Source organism: Sphaerodactylus townsendi, linkage group LG01 (genome assembly GCF_021028975.2).
Source record: "Sphaerodactylus townsendi isolate TG3544 linkage group LG01, MPM_Stown_v2.3, whole genome shotgun sequence".
NCBI classification, from domain to species: Eukaryota; Metazoa; Chordata; class Lepidosauria; order Squamata; family Sphaerodactylidae; genus Sphaerodactylus; species Sphaerodactylus townsendi.
In genome coordinates, this window is record NC_059425.1 from 136563957 (window position 1) to 136581004 (window position 17048).

Sequence of the window (17048 nt, forward strand, 5' to 3'; positions counted from 1 at the left end):
AGTGTTGAAAAATAGACATGTTTTGGGAAGAACTCATCAAAATGGCACGAAGCTGGACGCTAATACTGAATAACAAAGTATACTTGTGAATATTTACAGTACTGGATAGTGAACATTTATCTTTAAAACACTGTTGTCAGTTTCCCCTTTCCACCTTTGAAATTCATTCCAGCCAGTAGCCCAAGACTGACATTATTTTAACATTTCACACTCACCAAGTTTTCAGACTCTGGGCATCTCCTTCTAAACTTTAGGTGTTAGATGGAATACGGAATAGCTTGGCTGCATATGTTTAAAACAGTGGTTCTCAACCTTCCTAATGCCGTGACACTTTAATACAGTTCCTCATGTTGTGGTGACCCGCAACCCTAACATTTATCCATTTTACGGATGGAGAACACTGATGCAGAAAGTCTTAGGCAACCCCTGTGAAAGGGTGGTTCGACCCCCAGGTTGAGAACCACTGGTTTAAAAGCTGTGCAAGGGAGAGTTACAGCAGATGATTGCATGTAGGCTTTCGTATAGGCTAGCATTCAGAAGATATATTCCCGTTAAATGGCAGTGTTCTCAGGCTTCTTTGTTTGCTTTTCAGTTGTTCTCCTTGATTCCCAGGACTCAACCATGGAGATTCAAAAGGTCAGTGAACAGCAGGATGTAGCTGTCATAGAACGTCACCTACCTCAAGACAGTGCAGCAGATGAAATGGATGGAGCAGGTGAGGCTGCTTTTTACCACATCCTTGTTTCCCTGTATTTTCAACTATGCCGAAAACAGAAATGGCTGTAGGGATGTCAATGGTCTTTCATAGCTCAGCTGCCTTCACTTCAGATTTACCCTTTGTTCATTTAAACATTTAAGTACAATCCAGCTGGCATTAAGAACTTCATTTAGAAACAGTTTAGCATTTGTTCCACCGACATCAAACGGAGTTAACAGTTCTTTGACTGGGACACATTTTCATTTCTTAACATTTTCTTAAGATAAGTGATCATGGAGGCAAGCTCAAAGTTTAGGATTGTGAGTTCTTAGTTCGTAAGAAGAGAAAATTAAGAATGTAGGATTTCATTCGTTTCATCTTAATAACTTTCATATTTTAATGACCTCTTCTAATGCTGTTAATTTATTAACATGAATGGAATTGAATGGAATTCACTGAATCTTGTTTGACTTTCTCTGTAAACCCATCAGGTGCTTCTGGTGGGCAAACTAATAGTGATATTGAAGCTTTGCATCAGGCCTACAGCCATATTGAACACTCTTTAGGAGATACAGACGAGCAAAGGATTCATACTGGTACAATGCAAGTGGCAGAGGACTCTGTCAGAGATGCTTCACAGAATAAAGAAGAATGTCCCAAGAATACCTCCACTACTGATTCAGGTAATTGATGAAACTTCACAATACTTGTGTATATTTACAAAAATTACTTTCTGAGACCTGGATAAGCTAACAACACAAGTGTTGTTTGCCATTTCTGGTGAATATTGGAGTTTCTTTCTTTCTTTTTTGTATTGATGGATCAGTGATTGGTCCATTCACATATAATCCCATTGATTATTAGGAACACTTCTCTGTGATATGGTTGATTATTTTAATTTCTTCATTTGTATTCCACCTTTCTATATGGTGGTGATCCAAAGTGGCTTACACTGTACTTCTCTCCTATATTTTATCTTCATAGCAGCCCTGTCAGTTAGGTTTGACTGGCTCAAGTCACCGCTGAGTTTCCATAGGAGAGTAAGGATTCACATCTGGGTCTCCCAAATTCTAGTCCTCCACTGCTACAGCACATTGGCTGCTGGATGATGTGTATGAAAACTGGAATTATGAGTGGGCCAGTCTTTCTGGTCTTTTGTATGATGTAGTGGTTAAGAGCAGTGGACTCTAATCTGGAGTACCAGATTTGATTCCCCGCTCCTCCACATGAGTAGCATACTCTTATCTGGTGAACTAGATTTGTTTCCCTGCTCCCCCAAATCAAGCCTGCAGGGTAACCTTGGGCTACCCACGGTTGTCTCAGAATTCTCTCAGCCCTGCCTACCTCGCAAGGGCCCTTTCTGCATGGGCCAATAAACACAGGTGAATGGCGAGTGACATGAACTTGTCCTCATCCTGGCCTGTTCTCATGTCTGGCTGTTCTGTGGACAGCAAGCACATTGGTCAGGGCCAGTGGCGTTGCACCCATGGGGTGGGGGTGCGACACCCCGGGCGGAGCCGCAGTAGACGCATGGTTGGGCTGTGGAGGGTAGGTTCCAGGGCAGGGTGGGGGTGGGGGGTGCCATGGCGGGGCGCATGTGTGCCCTGGGCGCAATTTCCTCTTGTTTCATCTCTGGCTGGAGTGCACATCTCTGCACAGAAGCGCATCTTCTTTTGGTGTGCTCTTACCTGCCTCCTCATTAGTATGTTCTATTATCATAATGGAATTACATTTCTCTACTTTAAATACAAACTAGTTGAAATATACAAGGATTCCACCTACCCCCTTGGCGCATTTGTTCTTTATTTATTAAGATTATTCAGAATTTTTGTACTCTTTCAAAAACTGAAAAGCAAGTATGGATCCTAACTGCACATGCTGCGCTAATACTTCATACACCTTTTTGAGCCTATGGGCACCTTTGAAAAATACATTTAGTGGAGAATTGATCTAAAGATGAAACTTAAGAAGATAGTTTTGTCTAAATAAATAAAACACAATTAAGTGAATATTTATTGCTTTGGTTTTAATCCTGGGTGGTTACAGACTAGTTTACATACAGTATACTCTGTTTCATAACAGCATCCAGATGCTGAGTTATAGGGAGTAGCTGGCAATAACTAGAATGACAACAGTAACATAAATCAGTCAGTTTTATTAGAAAATATGTTATCAGTGTATTGATCTACTGTATTGTCATTTTATCTACTTAGATTTGCCTACCATAGAAGAACTGATGAAACCTTTCAGACCAGATTCATCTTTCGCCAGGGGCTATGACTTAGAGCCTGCCAGGTATTTATTTTGGAAAATATGTATTACAGCAGGCATATTTTAGACAGTAAATCTCTTTGCTTCATTTGTTTGTGCTCAGCTGATTTCTTTACTCAAACACATGGACAAAATTTTGGAAATTATTATGCAGCTTGTGGTATTATTTTGCAAATTGGTTTGATCCGTTTTGTTTTTAAAATCTGAACCTGCAGTTAGTCTTCCATTGCCAACATCTTCTATTGGCTAGAGTCCTTAATGAGATCCAGCAGTCTATTCTGTCATGTTACTGTTCCTACATAGCCCCTTGTAAGGCTGGATGCTGTTTTCATTGTGAGGGGACCATCTCTTCATAGCACCAAGCCCAGCTCTAACCAAAGCGCATGAAACTGCCTTAGCAGCAGCCGCAAATGGAGCATTACAGGACAGGCAGTAAGGAACTTTTGGAGTAAATGGGGAACAGTAGTAGGCTGACTCAGTCCTGCTTGCTGCGTATCAGGAACTACTTTCGCTGCTGAAGCACAAATTGCTATCTCTCTCGTCCTCCTGCTTAAAGATTATATTCCATAATCAGGTGATACACATGTGAAACTGCCATTTAACAAGATATAGGCAACCAACTGCTTTCTCAGCAGATGCAGATTTTGCCCGCATATCTTTGCTGTAATAGTACTTTTTGGCCCTGGAAAAGATGATATTGGAATTGCAGGACTCAGTTGCAAAAAAAAACTACATAAGGGACAACAGTGAGGAGGGAAATATTTCTCTTTTTTAGAAAAGTCATTTTTATTAATTTTATAACATCTTCAACAAAACTACAAGATGGGAAGGAAAAAAGTCCCCCATGACCCAGTCGCCCTGAACTTCTTACAAAACAGAGGTTAATACTACCTAAACTTCAAATATTATATATAACTAAATTACTTTCCACCCACACACGGCTGTCTGCTTTATTCATCTCATTTCTTCATGGTTTATTACCTTCAAGGCCGAGAAGGTTTCCTCTTTTGTGTGTGTGTATACCTTTTCCAATTTATCAGCTTCAGAACTGAGGCCATTTATAACAAATAAAGTAAAAACATCTTATCTTCCTAACCTAGTTTTCCATAGTCAAAAGTTTTCTTCCCTTAATATAAACATAAATTCCCCCATCCCTCCCTTATCACCCTTCTCTTAACCTTATAACCAGTTTACCCTCCTATTTATTATTTGTCTCCAGTGGATCTATTTATTGGATCTTTAACATTTTCTTACAGATCTCTTTGGCACCCATAATTGAAATGATTCTTTGCTGTTATCCTTTGTAAGTAAAGCAAACTCCTTCTCATCTAAGCCATGTAAATCTTATCTGGTGCTCTCTCAAAATGCCCACCAGAAAAGCAGTCTTTCCTTTTCTGTAGGACTCTTAGAGGAATCTCACTCATCACAATGATGTCCTTCTCATCTATCTTTATTGTTGATTTCCTGTTCACTTCCAGAATTTGCTCTGCCATTTCTTTAGAGTGGAACTAGATGACAATCTCTCTGCAGTCTTCATTTCTTCATGGTTTATTACCTTCAAGGCCGAGAAGGTTTCCTCTTTTGTGTGTGTGTATACCTTTTCCTTGTGTGTGTGTATACCTTTTTACTTTGAGTATTTTTGATGGTAAATTTTGTCAATCTGGAACACTGTATCTTTTTCTGTCATCTTCAAATGAGACAATTTTCTTATTTAACTCCTCTTTTACTGGATTTGAATCTTTTGGTACCTTAGTCTCAAGGCCTTTTCTGTGAGTTGATATTCCAGTGAAAGAATAGTTGAGTCGTGTATTTTAACCTCTGATTGTACAGACTCCACCTATTGCTTTAAGGATTTTACTTCCTCTTTGGTCTTTTCCACTTTCTCCTCTATCTATGCTACTTTCTGGAATTGATCTTTCATCTCCTTAATATCTTTGCTGAGCATAACATCATTTGTGGTGTGTTGTTATTGACGGAGTGTTTCAGGGAGTCTAATTCTGGTCTAAGACTTAGCATACCGACAGATATGCTCTTGAGAAGTGCAGTTATTTCAAGGCATACGGAAGCCTTTCTAGTTGCTGCCATATCCAGAAGAACCACTAGATGTCCCTGTTTCCACAGGTTCAGTAGTTTAATGCTGGTCTCAAATTTCTTTTCTGGCTAGTGGTGTATTAGCAAAATAGGTTCTTTTCCAGTTTTGTTTAGGCAACCAGCCAACAGAAAGGGATAGATGATCTGGAGGTGGTTTTTTTTTACTTAAAACAGCTTTTTCATTTAAATGTCTTCTCATCTGGGAGTATCTTTTAATATACCTTTCTTTAGATTCTTTTTCTACGTTCTGTGGTCATTCATCATTCCATACTTTTTCGAAAAATCTCCGAGTTTTAGTCAGGCTTACCAGCAGCAGGATGAAGACTCCTCTCTCAGTTTCTTTATATCTTCATTCCATATGAAAGGGACACATGGATTGGATGTCTCCTCCCAAAGGGCTCAAGTTGGAAAAGATGGTGATTGCCACCTGCATCCAGCTTCTTCAGCACGATCCTGCTTGGGAGAGATCACTTCAGGTGTACGTACGGCTTCTCTGGCTCTCCCCTTAATCTGGGGATACTTTTCAGAACTGCACACTTGAGCTTCAGTGCCTGGCACAGCCAAAGCCAAGCCAGGCACAACCCAGCGCCATACCCGTAACAGAAGTCCACAGCTGTTTCTCCTAGTATTCTTCTCCCTGTAAACTCCCCACCTGTGGCTTTGTGTGTGGGTGTGTGCCTTTAGTCATCAGTTTTTTGGTGGCCAAAAAGAAATGCAGACAGAAGGGGAACACAGAAGAAACTTTGGCTAAAGCTGCCTATAGTAGCTAGTTAGCTACATTTCGTCCTCTCGCTCAATGTTTTCTATTGTGACTGGCGACCATTCTTGAAAGTCTTAAGCAGAGAAAGATCTTCCCAGCATTTGTTCCTTGAAGTTCTCTAAAGAGACTATAGGAATTGACTCTGGTGTCCTTCTATATGCATAGCACATGATCTGCTATGAGTGGGCCTTACTTCCTCCTGTAAAGAAAGGTTCTGCAGGGGGTTCCCCCCCCCAAAAAAATGATAACATTGATGTTATAAAATATCTTGCCTTTTTCTTACACAGTTCTATTAATGTGGCACAGAGTGTGGACAAACGAGAATCCGATTTACCTTTGAAAGAACATCAGAATGATTCTTCTCTGGAAAAGCAAAATGTTAGCTGTCCATTGGGGCAACATAACATACGGAAGGCTACTTCTATTCAGACACATGAAACAGAAAGTAGTTCTCATCATGAAGCTCATAAAGACAGTCAAACTGAAAAGATTGAAAAAGCTCCCTTGGTACAAAATGTTTCACAAGACACTTCAGTTGTGCCTCAAGATTTCAAAATTAACCAGGTAAACTGCTTCTAGACATATTTTTTTTCTTTAGCTTAAATTATAAAAATTAAATTATGCATAAAGCTTAACTTGATGTATGGAATATTCAAGCAGTTGCAGATCTTTCTTGCCACTCCCTCTACTGGTAAATGAGGAAGGTGGGTGTGAGATCTCCCCTCTCCTCAGTGCTGTGCCCTGAGGCATATGTCCATGAGACTCTCCTAGCCTTTAGTACCAGCTTTTCATGGATTATAAGGGATACAAGAGGTGTAGAAAAGTTGTAAAAGTTCCACACTGTGACTGTACCTTTATCTAGATTTTTGGTACATGATTAACTGGCTTAAAATTGTTTTAAATTATGTGACTGCTGCTGGTTTTAAGAGTGTTAAATTGTGTTGTTGAGTTTGCTGTCGGAGAACAGCCATGTTGGAAGCCGCCTCGAGCCCCTTGGGGAAGAGGCGGCCTACAAGTTCGAAATATAAATAAATAAAATAAATAAAAGCACTGGCGTAATGCCCATTGGGCAAGGTGGGCAGCTACCCAGGGCATCACCTGGTTGGGGGGGGGGGCATCAAAATGCTGGGTTCGTTTTTGGGTATTTTAGTGGTTTTCCATTTTTGGCCTGCGGGGGCACAGTTTTTAGGCTAGCAGCACCAAAATTTCAGCGTATCATCAGGAGACTGTCCTTATGCTACCCCCCAAGTTTGGTGAGGTTTGGTTCAGGGAGTCCAAAGTTATGGACTCCCAAAGGGGGTGCCCCTACCCCCTATTGTTTCCAATGGGAGCTAATAGGAGATGGGGCTACAGTTTTGAGGGTCCATAACTTTGGCCCCTCTGAACCAAACTGCATCAAACCTGGGGGGTATCACTAGGGCAGTCTCCTGATGAGACCCTGAAAGTTTTGAGACTGTGCCTTCGGAAAAGTTTTGAGACTGTGCCTTCGGAAACCAAGAATCTTTGTTCTGAATTGAGTTTTCTGTATTGCTGTCAATGGGGGTTGCAGGCTGGGGGTGGGAATTTCTGAAGGCACAGTCTCAAAACTTTCAGGGACTCATCAGGAGACTGCCCTGATGATACCCCCCAGGTTTGGTGCAGTTTGGTTCAGGGGGGCCAAAGTTATGGACCCTCAAAACTGTAGCCCCCATCTCCTATTAGCTCCCATTGGAAACAATAGGGGGTAGGGGCACCCCCTTTGGGAGTCCATAACTTTGGACTCCCTGAACCAAACCTCACCAAACTTGGGGGGTAGCATAAGGACAGTCTCCTGATGATACGCTGAAATTTTGGTGCTGCTAGCCTAAAAACTGCGCCCCCTGCAGGCCAAAAATGGAAAACCACTAAAATACCCAAAAACGAACCCAGCATTTTGATGCCCCCCCACCAGGAGAAAGTCTGCCACTATCATACAGAGAGAAGGATCAGGATTGTCCAACAAGTAGTGTAATCTAATTAAAACAGGGAGATCTGGTAAATGTAAAGGAGTAAGATTCACATACTTGGATCTGATTTCCTTGAATCTGAGACAGTGTAGTAATTGGTGGGCCAGAGATTCAACTGAGCCATCATTACATGGGCACAATCTTTTAGCCTTTTCTTGCTTATTAAATCTGCCATGTAACAAGGCAGAAGGCATAGCATTAAACCTGGCAAGCATTATGGCTCTCCTATGAGCAGGGTTTATTAAGCAATACAGATAGTGTGCCAAGTGGCCCCGTTCAAATGGTAGAGAAAAATACAGGGGGGAGCATGTTTTCTTGGCTGCGGTGATTAGGGTAGAGAACTCTCTATTCAATAGTTGACCTTTTAATTTTCTATAAGCTCCTGAATAGGACAAAGGGCAAAGTGAATCCACTGACAGTCCAATAGAGGCCATTTTTTCTTCACCACTATGGAAAACCAGGGGTTGGAATGGGTGTCAGAGAGCAGACGGTGGACCAGGGAATTACAGTCCGAGAGAAAATGAATTTGCAGCCAGAATCTAAAAGCCCTCAGCCAAGCGGCTGATTCCAAGGAGTTTTGACCTAACTCCAGACAAAGGGCTGCATAGGGCACACAATTTGGGGATTAGCTCCCATTGGAAATTTTGGACTCCTTGAACCAAACCTCACCAAACTTGGGGGATAGCATAAGGACAGTCTCCTGATGATATGCTGAAATTTTAATGCTGATATGTTTAAAAATGCACCCCCTGCATGCACCAATGTCCTGGTGCAAAAAAAATTTGGTCATGGTGAAGTGGCCGACCATGGGGGGGGGGGGGGGGCGCAACCAACTCAGGTTTTGCCCAGGGCTACAGTTTGCCTTGTTACGCCCCTGCTTAAAAGCTTAATTGTTAGGGGAATGACCACAAGACAGAATGAATGGTTTGAACTTTATGAATTACAAACACAACTCCATTCATGGGACATTATTTTTGCTCTTTATCCTGCTTTCTGTAATTTTTTACAGCCTCCAAAAAACTTCTCCTGAGGGTCAGTGGACCCTTGCGGAAAGCATTTGATGTGATGGGGGGAGAGAGATCACCAGCGATAGAAACTGATGGAAATTACTGTCCTGTTGCATTAACAGAACTTCTCATCTATTTGTGCAGGACAAATCTGAGACCAAACTTTTTTTTCTTCAGTCATACTAATGTGTAATGTGGAAACTACTTTACTGTATTGTTTTTACCTTGCCTGTCAAGCCACAATAGGAGTTTAGAGGGATCTCCGATAATAGTCCATCTTATTTTACTTTTTGTCTGATAAAAACAGAAAATGATGTTTTGTGCAAACTCACTCAACAGGTATGTCCTCTAAATGAAGGGAATCTGGAATCAGTCATGAATAAACAAGTAATGCTCAAAAACATGAAAACCAGGAGCACTATCCATAAAAAGAAATCTATGAGTGGACCCTATAACTCTGTTAGGAGTTCTGGCTATGGCAGGTCCAGTTCTCCGTTAAAGCAGTTTCCCACCGTTAACGAAAAGAAAATGTTAAATGAAAACACCAAAAGGCCAGTTTTGAAAGCCAAATCTTCTGCAAGGCCCAAAGGTAATTCAAGAATGTGTTCCAATGCACCTTCCTGTGTTAGAGTGGATGAAGGCTGTAAAGTGTAGCTTAAATTATTGCGTATTGTTTCTGTTGTTTCTGGAAAGAAAATAGATGTATTTAGAAATAAAGCCAAGCTTTTAAAAAAATTAAAAATGTCATTGTGACCTAAATGTGAACGTTGCTTAATACATCTACCAGAGCTCCACACAGAAGTGAAATTCAAAAGAGCAGTTTCAGGCTCTTCAAAGCAACACAACTATTTAAACAGTTCATTTGTCCAGAGACATCTCTTTTAAGGTCTTGAAGTCCAAGGGGAAGATCACTGAGACTTGGAAATCCTTGTATGCAAGTAGAGAGAAGGTTGACTTGGATCTGGGAGATCTTGGTTCAGGTGAAGCACTGGAAATGTCTTGCTGGATGGAAAATGTCTTGCTTGCTTGCTGTGTGTTTTTTTTTCCTGACTTCTCTATTGAATAACTTCTGTGACTGGTCTCAAAGCTGTTTTTTGGACTTGAGGTAATTTAAAGAACAGTTTGGTGGTTTGTGGAAGAGGGGCAGGGTGATTCTAACAAGTATAATTCTGACAAGTCTGCAGGTATAATTCATAACAAAAATACATCTTGGTTATTAGTGATATAGTATCAACATTGTACATCTGTCTTGTTAATGTAGCAAACAAGACGGCTGATCCCTATCCCAAAAATCTTGCAGTCTAGACCAGGGGTCCCCAAACTTTTTAAACAGGGGGCCAGTTCACTGTCCCTCAGACTGTTGGAGGGCCGGACTAAAAAAAACTATGAACAAATTCCTATGCACAAATGATTGTAAAATGTTTGATTTCACCTTTCAGCCTTTCTGTCATGGTCTATTTTCAGAACAGTGACCAAAGTATGTCAAGTACAGGGTGCGCTCCAAATATTGTTAGAGGCTGTGGAATACCTTCCCCTGTAAAAAAAAAAAAAAAGCAGAACTTTCCCAATGAAACATTCCATTCAACTCCAGGATCAGGTATCTTCCTGGGTTCTTTCCTCCTCCTAGCAGCCAGGTGAGCGATTCTCACAGCCTGGTTGATGCCAATGGGAGTGAGGCGGAACAGAAAGCCTGAGAGCAACAATTGAGTAGCTGAGAGGGAAGGGCGGAGCAGGCGTTGCCACATGTAAGGTTTCCAACTCTGGGTCAGAAAATTCATGGAGATTTGGGGGTGCCATCATGTAACTGCAATCAACAGCCGCTGGCCGGTTCCTCCTCTCCCTCGAGCCCCCACTGCACATGAATGGAGCCATCGCCGCCATGCCTGGCGGGCCGGATAAATGCCCCTCTGTGGGCTGCTATCATTTGGCCCCGCCGGTCCGTGAAGAGTTTGGGGACCCCTGGTCTAGACCCAGTCAGGAAATGGGGGTGGAGATGACCAAGGGAAAGGAGTATAACAGGTGGTAAAAATGCACAAATACTATCCTTACATTAAAGCTCCCATGTGGGACGATTCCCCATCTACCTAAACTGTCCCTTCCATCTTGCCAACAAAGCCCTGGAACATGGGGATGACCTGGCTAAGGTGGCTGTCTCCCCACTAAGGCCCTGTGTTGTACCCTCAATGCTTTGGAGGTCATAGACCACTTGACCCATAATGTCCCACCCTTCTCTGCCCAGAGGAATAGCCACACCAGTGGAAATCTCCAATGACAAATCATGGAGTGCCCTTTGCTGCTTCAGCACTCTTTCAAGAAGGTTGAAAATGGAGTTCCACCAAGTTGCCACATCCTGGACTGGGTGGTGTGGTAGCAATGACCATTTTGCTTGCCTCTGTTGCAACAGATTACTGACCCTGGCACTATGGTGGACATGCCCTGCCATCTTTCTGGCCCACTCAGTTATATTAGGTATGCACTTGTCTTTCATGCCCTGCACAGCACCCTGAACTTCTGGGATGAGAGTGTGGGCCAGACACCACACCCTTTTACCTTCCTAGCTGCAATTCTGCCACCATATCTGTCACATTATGTGTAAGAAATAGGCCTTGCTTTTCTGTAGCTAGACTACACTGCTGCAGCATGTCCCCCAGAACCACTTGAATGTTGTGAGCTATGTGGCGGCCCTCCATCACAGCCACATTCAACAGGGCCCACCTGTACAGGGCCCTTTGGTGTTTCCCTATGGCTGGTGCTTCTACCTCCAACCTGTGCCTTGTCAGGGAGAGAGGGGCATGTTATGCACACTGACTGCTCCTGAAGTCACTTATAAAATGTACCACCTGTGCCCTGCCCAACTGATGCTGTACCAGTTGCCTGACACCCCAGTATAAATCTGTTACTCTGGGTTGAAGGGTAGTTCAGGGTGGAAATTGGTAAACGTATATCAGTTCTGCTAAATTTCCTTGGTGCAGACAGACATCTTTCACAAGCTTTGCTCTCACCCCAGCCTTGCTCTGTCTCTTGGGAAACCCACTGCAACACCAGTCAGGGGACTCTGAGTACTCTGCTCCCATTACCCTTGTTGCCAGGGTGTCTGAGGAATTTTAAATTCCAATTCTCGAAAATGAACTCCAGAATGCTTGAGAAATAGGTTTCACTTTCTTCCTCTAGCAAGCATCAACCGAGCCTTCTGCTTTATATAGGAGTAAATGGGATGCCAAATGTTAGAAATTATTTACAGATCTTTGGAAATATCAATTGTATCTGGAAACATTCAGAACTATCTAAATATGGCATTATTTGATGAATTCTGAATATTTCTTCATCCAAATGTACATCCCGAGTTTTTTTTTCTCTATTTTGATGTACAATCCAAACTACAGGATAATTGTAGTACAGTACTTCTCTTCCTGTTAGACGTAGCCAATACATTTTGTCAGTGTTTGAAACTCAAGCCCAGTAAGTATGATTTCTGTGGCACCTCCAGCACAGATGTGACTGTATCAGTTTCACATGAATGATTTACTTAATACTAAGCTTCAGCAATACTGAAAAAATTCAGTAAAATTCGGACTTGTTGGTTGTAAAATTATCTTTATAGCCAAATCACTGAATGCATTGCACTCGGATTGGTTTGTAATTTGGGCAGCTTGCATTCGGCTTGAATACAAGCCGAATCGGCTGAATCGCAGTGCAATTCGGCTTTTTTGGAGGTTCAGCCATGCCAAATCACCAAGCCTACTTAGTACTTGTCTACTTAGATCTTGTCCTCGAAGTATGAACTTTAAATATTAAGTCTGGTTATTGCAAGGAAACAATGATTTTTAAAGGAATATTTTAATTTTCATGAAATAAGAATTAAGTGTTACAATATAAGTGAAGCTTGTTTATAGCTATTATTATCTGATATTACAGCATCTTAAATTCCAGTTAAGATTTTCAAATCTAAATTAGATCTAAAATCTCAGGTCACCATTTTATTCTTATACGTATAACTCTTATTGTTCCTAGTTTATGTAGTCTGAAAAAAATCCTTCCATCTTATTCCATACTCTGCGGACAGTCGGTTGCATACCAAGGATGTCAGCTTTTCTGTTGTTAAGTATTCTATCAGTTTATTCATCCATTCTGTAAGATCCGGATGGTAATCTGCTTTCCACTATGTTGCAAACACAATTCTGGTGGCGGTCATACATTTAAACAGTTCATTATACACTTTTGGTACATTATTTGACAAAATATTTAATAACATACAAAGTTAATTTTCAGTATCTTTTGCATTTCATCATAAATAATAAACCAATATGTCCCTGCTTTTGGATATTTCCGCCTCATATGATAAAAAGTAGTATCAGTATCTTGACATTTCCAACATTTTGCATTATAACCATTGTTTACTTTAGCTGAATCTTTAGATATAATATACCATCTAAAAAGATTTTATACCAATTTTCTCTTAATATCTGACATGATGTAAATGTAATTTCCTTAGCCTAAAGTGTATCCTATTGATTCATACTTATATTTCCTCCTAAATTCAGCATCCATTTTATTCATGCACTTTTACTTGTTCAGTTTCTTTATTAAATTGCTGTAAGTCTATGAATTTTACCTGTTTTGTATCTCCTGTAATTGTTCAAAAGTTATTTTTCTCTTCAAATATCCACCTTCTTTTGCTATTGTTCTCTCAATACTGCAACCTTTTGATGATATAGTAGCCATGGAATATTCTTTCCTTCATCCTTGATTTTTTGCTTTTTACAGGGAAATAATTATTTGTGGCAGAAGTACTCTGTTACCATGAATTCAGCTAACAGGAAAGAGAAGGCTGAATCTATTTTTGTGTGTCTTGAATTAATTTGCTGAATTAAATAAGGTGGTCCTCCGTCTCCATGGTGATTAAGACAACTGCTTTCAAAATTACAGCATACATTATTTTCCCTCCTGACAGACAAAGAAACATTTTCTGGAACAAGGGTAATACAAACAAACAAACCAGTTTCTATGAAGAGAGATTCCCTTGCTACTATTGCGCGCACCTCTGCAAGTAGTCCCCAACAGCAAGATAAAGGAAAGGACTCTTCTCTGGAGAGTTGCCATGTAAGCCACCAATCCAATATTAGCATTTCTAAAGATTTGCAGGAAGGGAATGGCAGTACAGTGACGTTTATGCTGGACCAACATTTGCAGAACAATAAAAAGTCCTGGAGTTCTTGATTCCCCCACCCCCCTCTGATCTACTTACAGAGATGCAAGAGAAGAATGCAGACATAATGTGATGAAACTGAGTCCTCTCCAGTGTGTGGGGAGATTTACAATGAACCTCTGCCCCTATCTGACATCATTACATCCCAAGTGAATGAATGGGAGATCATCTTTCACTGACTGGATGCTATTTTCCTCTTCTGTCTAATAGAGTAGCAGCTACTAGAAGATAGTCGGTTTTGCTGCCCTTTTTAATTATTTTGCAGTACTATGCATTTTAAATACTTGTACCATGTATGTTCTGTGTGCACTGACCTGGATAGCCTAAGCTAGCCACATCTTGTGATATTTCAGAAGCTAAGCAAGGTCCACTCTGGTCAGTACTAGGATGGGAGACCACCATGGGATACCAGAGTCACTATACAGAGGCAGGCTATGGCAAACCATCTCTGAAAGTCTCTTTCCTTGAAAGCTTCATGGAGTCACCTTAAGTCATTTATAACTTGACAGGGAAAAAACACTTCCAGGGCATTGGCAGCCAGAGTGCCTTCCTGTTCAAAATCATTGCAGTGGAATGAATGAAAACAGTAGAACCACTTTATTGCACTTTATGCCTCCATACGCCTTCTTTCCTGTAGAAAGTCCTCAGCAGTTGACTTGGGCCATCCACCTGCATCCTGATGAGGCCCATGCTGATTTGGCATTGTGCTGCCAGACCAGTCCTGTCTGTTTGCATTTTTCCCCGTTATGCTTTCGGCACTGCTTATTTGCCAGTGTTTAATCATGAATCTCTTCTGAAAAAAAATTAAATCTTGTCCAGTGGTTTCTCTTTAAATTAAAATGACTAACAAAATAACTTGCACAGAAGTTCAGCATTTGAAAATATTAGACATTTTTTGACACAGTCAGATCTTTCTCTGCCATCCTCTTTCCCCAGCAACCTGCTGTGATCCCTGAAACACTACCAGGAGTTGGGGAACCTTCGCAGAAAAAGAGTCTTTTGGATTTGGGCTTGTAGTGGAGAGAGGAATTGGATGGGGTTGCCCCTCCTCACTCTTCTGCATGTGGGCACAGCCCAGTACCTCCAGCGTGTACTGTTGAATTAAAAAGAAAATGGTAAACTAATCTTGATCTCTGTTCAAATAGGATGTATTTTTTTTTTACCAGGCTTCTTCTTATTCTCCTTCCCAAAATAGTGGAAGGGAACTTTATTTATTTAGAAGAGTTCAGGAAGTAGAGGAAAAATTGGCTGTAGCCCATGATTTAATTCATCATCTCAAAGCCACATCTTTGCACAAGGAGAAGGAAATGGAGGCAAAAATAACAGATATGGAAATGCAACGTGAAAGAGATTTTTGTCAGCTAAACCAAGAAAAGTACGTTCTTCAAACACAGGTAATATTCCTAATTACAGCTTTTCCTTATTCAGTAATAAAGAGTATCACTTGGTGATCCTGTCCAGTAAAAATGACCAGCTACTTATTGGTTCTGTCATTTCAATTCTGATAAAAGAAAATACATACTTTTTTTTTTCAGTGATGCTACTCATAATAAGTGATTATTTAGAAGTTACTCAGCTGGTAGAGGCACTGGTTTTTACATCTATTTACTCTATGTCAATGAATGTAATATTAGCCAGAGATAAAACTCAATTGTAACTCAATTGGTAGTAGTCTTTATGAAAGCAGTACATGAGTGAAAAATTGGGGTATGTACAGTGGTGGGATTCAGCAGGTTCACACGACTTTGGCAGAACTGGTTGTTAAAATGGTGCTTGTAAACATCCAGTTGTTAAATTATTTGAATCCCACCACCGGAAATGGTTGTTAAATTATTTGAATCCCACCTCTGGGTATGTATATATTTCATCCTGTGTTCCTTAAATGAAGGGAAGCATACAGAAAGGATTCTTAAAGGTAGCAGAGAACAACGTCATTAAATGCAGGTGAACATTTGATGAAGGCTTTTATCTAGTTAATAGTTTATCTGGTAAGTAGCTGTATATCTAAGGTGTACTTTATATGTTTACATACATTTTTTCTTAGCTAAATAATAGAGAAAACCTGAACAAAGGAGGGAAGTGGACAGACATTTGGGAAAGAATTCCTGATGATGGAGAAATATTGAAAGAAATCCAAAAAGAAGTTCGCAATCAAGAAACTCTTCTTCAGGGTTATCAGCAGGTAGAGACATTTCAATGTTGTGAGTACACTAGACAAGCTTTTCAAATGCATATGATACAGATAGACAGTCACCTGTAAAGCCTAAAAATCAGTGTCTAATAGTTCATTACTGTGAGCTATTGGACACACAGCAGTTTGGCCTGAAAGGACCTAAGCACCCATAGTAGTTCACCTGCTGTCTCTCTGGTCCCAGCTCCGCTACTGGTGTTGGAATGGCCATTAGCACTTCTTCATTGGTCACTGCACACAAACCACACACCATACACACAAACCTTGCGATATACTTCTCATCCTCCCTCTCCTATGTTGTGTATCTGAATTCTGTATTGTGCATTTGAAACAAAATTGTACAAAGACAAAGGGTATATTCTTAGTATACATGTATTGCCCCAAATCCTTAAACTGTCTGATCACAAGAGATAAGGAATTGTTACCAATTGTATTGTAGAGTGGGCTGCCTAAACAGAGGGTCAGGAAAAGCTTATGAGTTTCATTTGATGGAATCACCATTATAGTGTTATAGCTGATATTCTTAGGCCCCTTCCGCACATGCAGAATAACGTACTTTCAATCCACTTTCAATGCACTTTGCGACTGGATTTTACTGTGCGGAAAAGCAAAATCCACTTGTAAACAATTGTGAAAGTAAATTAAAATGCATTATTTTGCATGGGCAGAAGTGGCCTTAGAACAGCAATTTATTTTCCTCCCATAATGATTTTTTACATCAGTAGAAACTTGACCCCTAGTTCAGTGAAAAGTGATTGGTTGCTTAATCATTTAGAACAAAAGACATTTTATGTAAACTCCTTTTTCCTTCTGTGGCTGTTTCCACATGGGAAGAATACA

At 40.7% G+C, this 17048-nt stretch overlaps 1 protein-coding gene across 2 annotated transcripts in view; it reads left to right on the forward strand.

Moving 5' to 3' along the window:
* The window catches only part of CEP162 (centrosomal protein 162), a 58033-nt gene that overhangs the window by 15367 nt on the left and 25618 nt on the right, over window positions 1–17048 (forward strand). For both annotated transcript variants that reach the window (XM_048495062.1, XM_048495066.1), the window contains 8 exons: window positions 593–715; window positions 1189–1380; window positions 2911–2992; window positions 6107–6383; window positions 9151–9400; window positions 13763–13911; window positions 15184–15411; window positions 16062–16199. In XM_048495062.1, the coding sequence (XP_048351019.1) occupies window positions 593–715; window positions 1189–1380; window positions 2911–2992; window positions 6107–6383; window positions 9151–9400; window positions 13763–13911; window positions 15184–15411; window positions 16062–16199 (1439 nt within the window). The remainder of the gene's footprint in view (window positions 1–592; window positions 716–1188; window positions 1381–2910; window positions 2993–6106; window positions 6384–9150; window positions 9401–13762; window positions 13912–15183; window positions 15412–16061; window positions 16200–17048) is intronic.